The sequence below is a fragment of the Scyliorhinus torazame genome, chromosome 3 (genome assembly GCF_047496885.1).
Source record: "Scyliorhinus torazame isolate Kashiwa2021f chromosome 3, sScyTor2.1, whole genome shotgun sequence".
Lineage (NCBI taxonomy): Eukaryota > Metazoa > Chordata > Chondrichthyes > Carcharhiniformes > Scyliorhinidae > Scyliorhinus > Scyliorhinus torazame.
Window position 1 is genome coordinate 185,857,192 of NC_092709.1, and position 12,871 is coordinate 185,870,062.

At 57.8% G+C, this 12,871-nt stretch overlaps 1 protein-coding gene across 5 annotated transcripts in view; it reads left to right on the top strand.

The window, feature by feature from the left end:
- The window catches only part of klhl5 (kelch-like family member 5), a 252,038-nt gene that overhangs the window by 216,790 nt on the left and 22,377 nt on the right, over positions 1–12,871 (top strand). For all 5 annotated transcript variants that reach the window (XM_072496580.1, XM_072496579.1, XM_072496578.1 and 2 more), the window contains one exon: positions 12,554–12,716. In XM_072496580.1, the coding sequence (XP_072352681.1) occupies positions 12,554–12,716 (163 nt within the window). The remainder of the gene's footprint in view (positions 1–12,553; positions 12,717–12,871) is intronic.

The following is a 12,871-nucleotide window of genomic DNA, read 5'->3' on the forward strand; positions in this document are numbered from 1 at the left end:
CATTAGACCATCTCATGTTCCTGACCATAATGTACAAACAATAGTATAGTATTCAAACACCTGCAGTTTCTCTTCTTGAGTTTTTGTTAATTTTACTGTTAGTTTTGATCATGGCCTCTATCAACTACTTGAACTTACAGTGACAAAAATGCCTGTCTTACAACCTCTGAGGCCTGCTCAGCCTGCAGTCAGCCAATTATAAAAGCAGGCGTATTCTAAATGTTGATAATATAAGAAATTAACAAAAAGAATGATTATGTACCTCATAACTTTTGTTTAAAATGAAGCCCTTTTCAGATACAGTTGTTAATGCGTACCTACTGAATGTCCAATGCTCTGCAATGGAGATTTTCTGCAAAGTTCCAACACATATTTTTCCAAATATGTATGCGAAGTAGAAAATCCCTTATTCGTTTTTTAAACTATAGTCCTTATGTATGTACAGTGAAATCACCTTCAATGCAAAAGGCATAAATTTAGTAGAGCAGCCAATTATGCAAAAGCTTTTAAATTTAAGGTCAAGAATAATGTGTATTTTTAATTGCATTGAAACTGTGCAGAAAGGGGTGTTACAAAGCCATGCTTTCTAAAAACATTACTTTATGTATTTATGTGTGGAAAATCACCAAGTTTTAAAAGGACTAAAACAGCAAGGTGTTAAGGTGACTGCTGAAGGTCAAGTGGCTTGTGAGACTCAGAATTACCTGAAGTCTCCATAAAATTCTTAATTAAATAACCCTGTTTGGGACGTCCTTCCTTTAATGGACATGCTGAGACGAAACCCTTTGTGGAATTCATATTTCTATTGTTTATGTACTTATCAAAACTAAAAATTCTTGGATTCCCAGACTTGCTGAGCTGGATTCTCCGCCAGCGGGCTGCTCCATTTTGCAGGCAGCCTGGGGGGGTTTCCCGACGGCGTGGGGCTGCCCCTCATTGACCAGCCAGCTTAATGGAGCATCCCGCCAGCGGGATAGAACATAAGAACTTGGAGCAGGAGTAGGTCATCTGGCCATTCCTTGATGAAACAGAAATGTGGCGGGGTGGAGAATCGAGCCCGCTGTTTCTGAGCTCAAAACTAACAATGAGTGCTGTAGAGAAACAGTTCATCATAAGTAGGTGTGAATAGCCACCATCCATTCCCCATTGTGTAGCAATAGCGTCTAACTTTGAATCATTTATATGGAAAATGGAAATATTGACCTGGTTGAAACTGACTTCAGATAACAAATCCTCCACTCAAGGAGAAACAAGCCAGTCTGGGAATGAATAAGAACATAACATAAGAACATAAGTACTAGGAGCAGGAGTAGGCCATCTGGCCCTTCGATCCTGCTCCACCATTCAATGAGATCATGGCTGTTCCTTTGTGGACTCAGCTCCACTTTCCGGCCAAACACCATCACCCTTTATTCCTTTATTCTTCAAAAAACGATCTATCTTTATCTTGAAAACATTTAATGAAGGAGCCTCAACTGCTTCACTGGGCAAGGAATTCCATAGATTCGCAACCCTTTGGGTGACGAAGTTCCTCCAAAGCTCAGTCCTAATCTACTTCCCTTATTTTGAGGCTACGCCCCCTAGTTCTGCTTTCACCCGCCAGTGGAAACAACCTGCCCGCATCTATCCTATCTATTCCCTTCATAATTTTATATGTTTCTATAGATTTCCCCCGCATCCTTCTAAATTCCAACGAGTACAGTCCCAGCCTACTCAACTTCTCCTTGTAATCCAACCCCTTCAACTCTGGATTAGATTCCTAGTGGGTCTTTCTCCTTCATTTATTTTTAGAAGCTCAAAACCTGTCTGCTGTGTTTGACTACCCATGAGTCACAGGCAGAGCTATTGGGCCAAACCCTCCAGCCTCTGGATTGTTGGAAACCTGACATATGACTGAGATGCACGTTGGAAGCCTATGGAAATCCTGACGCGTAGCCCTACATGGAAATTTCCTGACAAGTTAGAACTTCCGATGGATAATTCCACTGCTCCCCCAACCTGACCTTCTGCGAATGTCTCCAACTCTGAGTTAGAGTCAGAGACTTCAGACAGTTCCAATCTACTTATATGAATGGTTACCCAGTGAATGTTGAACAGACTAAATTCTTGTCCCAGATTTTCAACAACACTGAAAGCCTTTCCATTGAGCTGAAAATGACAGGCCAACCCAGAAATTCTACGTTCCATCCCCTAACATAGCATTTCCCATTTTCAAAGGGGCTGGGCTGGAGTCAGGTTGTGGTTCGCACATGTGCATGCCATTTAAATCACCAGCAACCTCCACTGAAATAGAAATTTGGTAGATCAGGGGCGAAATTCTCCGTTATCAGCGCAAATCCGACTTGCGTCACGTCGGAAAAATGGGTCGATAGTCTCTGGCCCGAAATGGGCTAGCAGCGACGTAACGGGATCCGCGCTTGTGCAGTGGTTCACGCCGTGCAGCGTCATATGCGCCGCACGGCGTGACGGCTCATAAGGCCGCGCTGCTCCCCCCCCACCCGACCGGAACACCCGACCGCAACACCCGACTGGATGGCTGGCCGCCGCTCAGCCCCGAGGTTCGAGTCACGCGATGTGGAGGCGCTCCTGGACGCGGTGGAGCAGAGGAGGACGCCCTGTATCCGGGCACGGCCGCAGAGTTGCCCCACGCCACAGCCGGCGTCTGTGGAGGGAAGTGGCAGAGGCTGTCACCGCTGTGGCCCTGACACCACGGACAGGCACCCAGTGCCACAAGAAGGTGAACGACCTCGTCAGAGCAGGCAGGGTGAGCCTCCCCATATCCACCCCTCCACATATCCCCCCTCCCCCATATCCCCCCTCCCCCATATCCACCCTCCACCATATCCCCCTCCCCCATATCCCCCCTCCCCCATATCCCCCCTCCCCCATATCCCCCCTCCCCCATATCCCCATATCCTCCCCTCCCCCATATCCCCCCTCCCCATATCCCCCCCTCCCCCATATCCCCCCTCCCCCATATCCCCCCTCCCCCATACCCCCCATATCCCCCTCCCCCATATCCCCGCTCCCCATACAGCCCCTCCCCCATATTCCCCCTCCCCATATCCCCCTCCCCCATATTCCCCTACCCCATATCTCCCCCTCCCCCATATCCCCCTCCCCATAATCCCCCCTCCCCCATATCCCCCCTCCCCCATATCCCCCTCCCCATATCCCCCTCCCCCATATCCCCCCTCCCCATATCCCCCCCCATATCCCCCTCCCCCATATCCCCCCTCCCCCATATCCCCCCTCCCCCATATCCCCCCTCCCCCATATCCCCACTCCCCCATATCACCCCTCCCCCATATCCCCCCTCCCCATATCCCGAATATCCCCCCCCTCCCCATATCCCCCTCCCCATATCCCCCCTCCCCGATATCCCCCCTCCCCCATACCCCCCTCCCCATATCCCCCCTCCCCCATATCCCCCCTCCCCCATATCCCCCCTCCCCCATATCCCCTCCCCCATATCCCCCATATCCCCCCTCCCCATATCCCCCCATATCCCCATATCCCCCTTCCCCCATATCCCCCCTCCCCCATGATCCCCCCTCCCCCATATCCCCCCCTCCCCATATCCCCCCTCCCCCATATCCCCCTCCCGCATATCCCCCTCCCCCATATCCCCCCTCCCCATATCCCCCTTCCCCATATCCCCAAGTGAATCCAGCCCCTAACCTTAACCTCTGCAATGCACGCGCAACCGATGGCGTGCATTCATGTACCTGCCTAACAGTGTTGCCTTTTACCCCTGCCACCCCCCCCCCGCCCCCCCCCCACAGGAGAAGCGCGCACGCAACAATAGGGAGCATGTGAGGACTGGAGGAGGCCCCGCTGATGAGAGGCCACTGACCGAACACCAGGAAAGGGCCCTGGAACTGGCTGGCAGACCTGAGGACCGGGAGGTTGCTGATGCAGAGGTCGGGGGCGTAGTAGCAACTGAGCCACCGACAGCCCGTCCCCATATCCCCCCTCCCCTATATCCCCTCACCCGTATCACCTGATCACTGCCTGATGTCTAACCATGCATGCTTCATTGTGTATCGCAGGACCAAACGTCCAGGCACCCATCCCCGCAGATGCAGACCGCCCGCAGGATGCCCCTCGGAGGCCACGGGAGACGGAGAGACCGGACCCTCCAGCATGCGACGCCCGCAGGATGCCCCTCGGAGGCCACGGGAGACGGAGAGACCCGGACCCTCCAGCATGCGACGCCCGCAGGATGCCCCTCGCACACCACGGGAGACGGAGAGACCCGCACCCTCCAGCATGCGACGCCCGCAGGATGCCCTTCGCACACCACGGGAGACGGAGAGACCTGGAGCAACAGGGAGACGACACCCCCGTCACGTGCGGGAGCGACCACCCAGCGATGAGGGGGGCAGCCACAGGCCCCCGTCACATCCGAGCCAGGACACCACTACCCAGGACACCACTACCCAGGACACCACTACCCAGGACACCACTACCCAGGACACCACTACCCGGGACACCACTACCCGGGACACCACTACCCGGGACAGCACTACCCAGGAAGACGAAATACCGGACAGTGACTCAGAGTGGATGGGTGGAGACGAACCCCCACCCCAAAGTGCCATGGACTCAGAGTGGGACGAAGAGCACGACACAACGCCACTGCTGTCACCAACACCCTCCACCATCGCAGAAACACTCACCACGGTTGGGCACTTTAGTGATGAGGCGTCTGGTACACTCACTGGTGCGCACAACACAGCCGTCCCGGTACAGCAGGTGGAGGTAGAAGCAGCAGAGGGGCCGGGCGGTCGGAGGGCAGCCCAGCCCAAGCGAACATCTGCCGCCCATATGGATCCCGGGTTCCTGGAGTTACCACACCCACACATAGATCCGATGCAACCACCGACCCGGAGACGAGCGAAGAGGGTGACGGGCGGCTTGCGGCGGCTGCGGTCGCAGGTGGAGGAGTCCACCCGCGTCCAGGAGCTGGGAGTGGTGCCGGTCATGCGTGCCACCCAGGCCGACACCGCACGGGTGGCGTCCGCGGTGGAGGCAATGGGTGCGACTGTGTCAGACATGGGGAACGGTTTGTGAGGCCTGGGGCTTTCCGTGCAGGCGGCGTCTGTGGCCCAGGAAATGGCTGCCCTCTCACAGGAGGCCATGAGCCAGTGCCAGTGCCAGATGGCAGAGGCGCACAACGCCATAGCCCAGTCTCAGCAGGCCATGGCCCAGTCTCAGCAGAACATGGCCCAGTCTCTGCAGGCCATGGCCCAGTCTCAGCAGGCCACGGCCCAGTCTCTGCAGGCCATCGCTGAGGGCATCGGCACCAGTGGCCATGTGCGAGCCGGCGTCGCACTGTCACAGACAGGGTTTGCCAACCCCCTGGGCTCCATGGCTGCAAACCTGCAGACCCCTGTCGATACCAGCACGGGCCTCCAGGACTGGCAGCGCCAGATGTCGGGGGGGCGTCGGATGGCCAGTCTGTTCGCATCCCCCACCCATGTAGAGGCCCGGGGGCCATCGGGCACCCCGAGGGAGGAGGAGGTGGTGTGGTCCGTCCCGGCTCCCTCTGTAGGGGAGGTCCCGGTACACCGCGACACCTCGGACTCCCCCCCTTCCGTCCCAGGTGCATCGGGTGGGCAACGGGCAGGACAGGCTGGCAGATCGCCATCCCAGTCGCCCGGGCCGCAGCCTGGCCCATCTAGGCCAGGACGCCCCAGGAAACGGCCTCCAAAGGGATCCAGTGTCAGAGGGCAGGAATCACAGGAGTCCACCTCCAGTTCTGCTGTACCGTCTGGGGAACCACGTAGACGTAGTCAAAGGGCCCGTAAGGCCAAACAATTAGACACTGAGTAAGTTGGCACGGTTGCAGGGCACAGATGAGTTTTAGGGGCTAGGGCACGTGCATGAACTCCTTTGGTTATTAAAGTCAATGTTACACCTACAGAAGCTGCCTTTGTGCTCTGTCCAAAGTGTGCGGGGGTGTCATGTACGTTGAGCGCAAGTGTGTGTGTGAGGGGTGGTCTTACCTCAGCCCCAGGTGAGTCTGCCCCCTTCCCCCTGGGCCGCCATCAACATCCCCCGGGCAGAGGACGGGACCGTGCACTGCAGTGTCACAGCCGCATGCAGGGATGGTCCGGGTGGATGGTGGTACTGTGGCCATGGGTCAGACATAGTCCAACGATGTAGAGCCAGGAGCTCACCGCAGGGCGGGTTGTCATCATCCTCCATGGCCTGCGATAGACACGCGCCCCCTGCGATAGACACGCGCCCACCCGCAACTGTGTGAGCCCGGCCCGTTGTGCCGCAGGTGGATCGGCAATGGGGGGGGGGGGGGGGGGGGGGGGGGTGCATGCGGGGGGGGGGGGGGGGTGAGGGTGCTGGGTGGGTGGATGGGTGGGGGGTGTGGGTGGTCGGCTGTTGCCATGGTGTGCGGTCTGTGGCCATACTACCCGATTCCCACGCCCATCTAGTCAGTGAAGCGGGCGTCTATCAGTCTGTCCCGTGCCCGCTGGGCCAGCCAGTAACGGTGGACAGCCACCCGCCTGTGTCTACCCCGTCTGCCCTGACCATTACCCCCATCCCCCTCATCTGGGGAGGACTGCGCCTCTTCCTGCTGCTCCTCCACTCCGCCCTCCTCTGCCTGCGGCACATCGCCGCTCTGTTGGGCTATGTTGTGCAGGACGCAGCACACCACAATGATGCGGCCGACCCTATCTGACCGATACTGGAGGGCGCCCCCAGAGAGGTCCAGGCACCTGAAACGCATCTTCAGCACGCCAAAGCACCTCTCTATCACTCCCCTTGTCGCTACATGGGCATCATTGTAGCGGTTCTCCGCCTCATTGCGTGGCCTCCGTATAGGCGTCATCAGCCACGATCGCAATGGGTAGCCCCTGTCGCCCAGCAACCAGCCCCTCAGCCGGGGATGGCGTCCCTCGTACATGCCGGGGATGGATGACCGCGACAACACGAATGAGTCGTGTACACTGCCTGGGTGACGGGTGCAGACGTGCAGGATCATCATGCGGTGGTCGCAGACCACCTGTACGTTCATTGAATAGGTCCCCTTCCTATTGGTGAACACGGCCCTGTTATCTGCAGGTGGCCGCACGGCGACGTGCATCCCATCGATCGCGCCCTGGACCATGGGGAACCCGGCAACGGCAGAGAAGCCCACGGCCCAGGCATCTTGGCTGGCCCGGTCCACGGGGAAGCGGATGTAGCGGTGCGCCATGGCATATAGGGCATCTGTCACTGCCCGGATGCACCGGTGCACCGATGTCTGCGATATGCCGGACAGGTCCCCACTCAGTGCCTGGAATGACCCCGTTGCATAAACGTTCAGGGCCACCGTAACCTTGACGGACACGGGGAGAGGGTGACCCCCGCCAGTGCCACGCGGTGACAGGTGTGCCAGCAGGTGGCAGATGTGTGCCACGGTTTCCCGGCTCATCCGGAGTCTCCTCCTGCATTCCCGGTCCGTGAGGTCCTGGTATGACTGCCGGGGCCGGTACACACGGGGCGCCCTCGGGTGCCTCCGTTGCCGTGGGGCCGCGACGTCCTCCTCGTCCTGTCGGTCGGGTGTCCCTCCAGCCTGGGCGGCTGCCGCCTGCCCCTCTGCAGCAGCCTGCGCCGCCTCTCTGGCACGCTCCTCCTCCTCATCCTCCTCCTCCTCATCCAGGGCAACATAGACATGAGCGGCTGCCGTCACGGCGGCCAACATCGCTGGATGATCTGAAAACATGACGGCCTGGTGGGGGGAGGGGAACGACGACATGTCATCATTGCCCATATCCCCTCCTCCCCCCAGCCAGGTGGCATGGACCGCATGGGTCCAACTGTTGGAGGCTGGCACCTGGCCAGGTGGACCAACTCACTTGCCCTCCCATCCCCCTCCCCGGCACGGACCCCCCCCCCCATCCCCCTCCCCGGCACGGACCCCCCCCCCAACCTCCACCCCGGCACGGACCCCCCCCCCAACCTCCACCCTGGCACGGACACCCCCATCCCCCTCCCCAGCACGGACCCCCCCCATCCCCCTCCCCGGCACGGACCCCCCATCCTCCTCCCCGGCACTGACCCCCCCCCCAACCTCCACCCCGGCACGGACCCCCCCATCCCCCTCCCCAGCACAGACCCCCCCCAACCTTCACCCCGGCACGGACCCCCCCATCCACCTCCCCAGCACGGACCCCTCCCCCCCCAACCTCCACCCCGGCACGGACCCAACCCCCACCCCGGCACGGACCCCCCATCCCCCTCCCCAGCACGGACCCCCCCCCCCAACCTCCACCCCGGCACGGACCACCCCCCCAACCTCCACCCCGGCACGGACACCCCCATCCCCCTCCTCAGCAGGGACCCCCCCCATCCCCCTCCCCGGCACGGACCCCCACCCCATCCTCCACCCCGGCACGGACCCCCCCCATCCCCCTCCCCGGCACGGACCCCCCCCCAACCTCCACCCCGGCACGGACCCCCCCATCCCCCTCCCGAGCACGGACCCCCCCACACCCCAACCTCCACCCCGGCACGGACCCCCCATCCCCCTCCCCTGCACGGACCCCCCCCCAACCTCCACCCCGGCACGGACCCCCCCCCCAACCTCCACCCCAGCACGGACCCCCCATCCCCCTCCCCAGCACGGACCCCCCCCAACCTCCACCCCGGCACGGACCCCCCCCAACCTCCACCGTGGCACGGACCCCCCCATCCCCCTCCCCATACGCCTCCCCGGCACGGACCCCCCCCCCCCCCGAAACCTCCACCCCGGCACAGAGCCCCCATCCCCCTCCCCGGCACATACCCCCCCCCAACCTCCACCCCGGCACGGACCCCCCCACCCCCCTCCCCAGCAGGGACCCCCCCCCCCATCCCCCTCCCCGGCACGGACCCCCCCCAACCTCCACCCCGGCACAGACCCCCCCATCCCCCTCCCCAGCATGGACCCCCCCCCATCCCCCTCCGCGGCACGGACCCCCCCCAACCTCCACCCTGGCACGGACCCCCCATCCCCCTCCCCGTCACGGACCCCCCCCCCAACCTCCACCCCGGCACGGACTCCCTCCCGGAGCCCAGCCTATTCTAACCACCCCCCCCCCGCCGCACACACACACACACACAACCCGAGACACACCTCTCCTCACGCATTCAGACTGCGGCCACGCCATCGCCTGCCCAGAGCCAACCCCCCAGGCCGTCACTCACCTCCACGCTGGTCGGCGTGCCGATATTCGGCTGCCTTGCGCAGACCCGTGACATTCTCCGCGGCAGCGGCGACATTAACGCCCTGCCAACTTTTCTCCCTTCGGAGGCTTCGGCAACCGGCGGGGGCAGGATTCACGGCGGCCCTCTGGGGGGGGTCGGAGAATGACGCCCCAGGATTGTGAAACCCGGAGTGTGCAGAGTGTACTCCTGCTCCAAGTTCTTATGTTCTATCCCACTGGCGGGTTGCTCCATTAAGCTGGCTGGTCAATGAGGGGCAGCCCCACGCCTCTAGATCGTAGCTGATTTGAACATGGTGGATTTGTTTTGATAGCCAGGGGTACCCCTTTGGAGAGGTATGGTACCTCTTTGGATCTGGTTACAGGACATCTTTGGGAGAGGTATGGCACACTTTGGGATTGTTTAAAGTAACCATGATTGTGCATAAAAAGTGCACAAGCTCATTGGAAGTGTCAAAGCTGTCAAGGAACTGTCAAGCAATACTAGGTGAGTGGCATGGAGGGGGTCAAAGGCAAAATATGGTGTGTGGGGGTTGTCATGAGTTGGCACTTAAGCTGGCATGGAGCACAGAGACAGGCCTTCCGTCCAGCTTGCCTCCTCGCCCAGAAGCTTCTGCACTTGTTCCAGGGTGGTGGGCCCAGTTTCAATCCAGCCCGTCCCCTCAGAATGAAAATCAAAACTGCGGGCGAGTGGCCATTTTTAAAGGCCAGGTTTGCAGGGCCGACAACAATCCACTCGAACGACCTGACTATTTCCAGACCCAACTACCCTCCCAACCCACCTGACCCGATCTGATTATCTTTCCCCAATATTCCCCTAACTATCCTCAGCCACCCAACTACCCCGATGACCCAACCTGACTATCCCGCTGATCCCCTTACCATCCATAAGACATAGGAGCAGAAATAGGCCATTCGGTCCATCAAGTCGGCCCATCTCCGTCATTCAATCATGGCTGATATGTTTCTCATCTACATTCTCTTGCCTTTTCCCCATAACCCCTGATCCTCCACCACCAGCTATCCAGTCCGATTTTCCGCCCAACTACCCCTCCAACCTGACTATCCCTCACCCACCTACCCTGCCTACCTATACCCACCGCCCACCTCACCTGTCTACCCCTACTCACCTCATCATCTACCACTTCAGTCACCTACCCCATACCCACTTACCCATTCACTCATCCATTCAGTGTGTATATGAGCATTTTAATTATTTTACTTAAACTTGGTTAAGTATAATAAATGGATAGGTCCATGATTATGCCTGGTGTTGTGCTGCAGGACTTTGTCATTACTTTCTGAAGTATAGCTATGTCTCACCACCTTTGACAAGCATATTCCTTTTTTAAAAACCTGTTGTAGTCAAACAAAGAGGGGAGTCATTCCTTCTCTTCTCGCCTGGTCATAACCGAGGGAAGGCCAGCCTAGAGGGTTAGATGCTCACATTTAGCATGAGAACAAGGGCTACTGTGGCCTTTGCAGTAAAAATGTCCCCTGTGGGGAAAGGCTGGATGTAAAAAATAAAGCATCACTTGCAAAATGTTTTTTTGAAATTTCCATATGCATTTGGGCTTATAAATTTTGGATTGTGCCTAAGATCCAAGGTTATAGCACAGGATAAAATTGATCTGAGCAGAGAGCACTTTGTTCCTGTTGCTTTACAATCAGAATGCCATTCAGATGCTCCTTAAAACCTACTTCTTCGACTAAGTTTTGATCAGCTGTATATGTGATTCTATGTCAAGGTTTTGGGACTGGATTCTCCGTCAGCCGACGGCGATATCAGGGTTCACGACGCAGTCAGCGGACGTCGATCCGAACGCGATGCTCCGAACCCCCCCCCCCCCCCCCCACCAGCTGACGGCGGAATCGAGGTTCATGACCGCACGCCAGTGGGAGGATGTAAATGACTGCAAATGGGTCTTAATGACCCAGAGCTGGGAATCATGTGGCCGCAGATCATTATGGTCTCTACCAGCGTGGCCCTGGCGTAGTGGACCTTGCGGTGGGCCAATGGGGTAGTTCCTGAGGGGAGTTGCCCCCAGAGTCCATCTGAGGGCCACCCTCCACCACAATGCACTACCTGCCCACCCCTCCTCTTCCCCCCCCCCTCACCCTGGGACTCCTGTAATAAAGAGAGCCCCCACGCATGGGGCCCCTGTACTGGGGAGAGCACTCCCCAGGTTCACCGGCAATAGGAAGACCCCCCAGGGATCAATGAACTTTAAATAGACGCCTGACCAAAAGGACCCCCCACAAGGACTCGTGACTAAAGGAACACCCACCTCCCTCTCCCACAGAGTCATTTCCATGCTTCCAATAGCATGCGGCATGGACCTCGTTCCCACCGCCTGGGGGGGGGGCGGGGGGGGGGGGGCGTTGAAGCATCGTGAACGGGTTGGCGCCCGGCGTCAATCCCGATTTTGCCCCGACGCCCGATTATCCACCCCATCGGGGAACACAATCCGGGCTACCCGGGACAGAGAATCCCACCCTCAGTCTCCAAAATGGAAAATCCACCCCTTGATTGTTACTGCTCCTGTGAAGTGCTTTGGATCATTTTCATACATTAAAGGCACAATATAACTGAAAGTTGTTACCGCAGATACTGCTAGGAGAGCATTAAGGATTACTGGGCTGAATTTTGTGTGGGCCCAGTGTAAATGTCAGGTGTGAATCACCAGGCCGTTAATTAGCGTGAGATGGGCCTTCCATTTGGGAGGAAGTCATGCTTCTGAGAGCTGTTGGTCCATCACATTCCTAACAGCTCTCAGACTAGCAATACTAGCAGGAGCGATGGCCAGCAGTCCCAAAGGGAAGTGATGGACCGTGGACTTTAAGGAAAATCTGAGGGTCTGCATCGCCAGGCTGGCAGGCTTCGGCAGGGGTGGTGGAGTTCCAGGTAGATGGGGGAGGCATTGGTGGAGAAAGGAAACATGGCGGGGAGAGGTGACCCTAGTGGGAGATGGGGGCCTACAATGGGCACCAGGGCCCACAGAGGCACTTCTCCCACAAACTGCCACCAGCAGGGGGATAGAGTGGGGGATTGAACTTGGATAAGGTGCTCTTTCGGGGATCAGTGCAGACTTGATGGGCCGAATGGCGTTCTTCTGCAATGTAAGGATTCTATGATTCTAGGATGTGCCATTATTGCACTTATGAAATTAAATGAAATGAAAATCGCTTATTGTCACGAGTAGGCTTCAAATGAAGTTACTGTGAAAAGCCCCTAGTCGCCACATTCCGGCGCCTGTTCGGGGAGGCTGTTACGGGAATTGAACCGGTCCAACTTGTGTGGCTTTCATTCTACAGTCTGATGAAAATATTCTGCTTGTTTTTAGGTGTGGAGGTTCTGGAGGGTCCTATGTATGCTGTAGGTGGACATGATGGTTGGAGCTATCTAAATACAGTTGAACGATGGGACCCCCAAGCTCGACAGTGGAACTTTGTTGCCAGTATGTCAGTGCCACGGAGTACAGTTGGTGTAGCAGTACTTAATGGAAAGTAAGAAGAAATTGTTGATGTCATTTATTCTTCATTACTGTGCAAGTGTAGGGAATTCCAAAAATCTCACTAAAACGAATGAAAAGAAATGAAAACCGCTTCTTGTCACAAGTAGGCTTCAAATTGGGCAGCACGGTAGCATTGTGGATAGCACA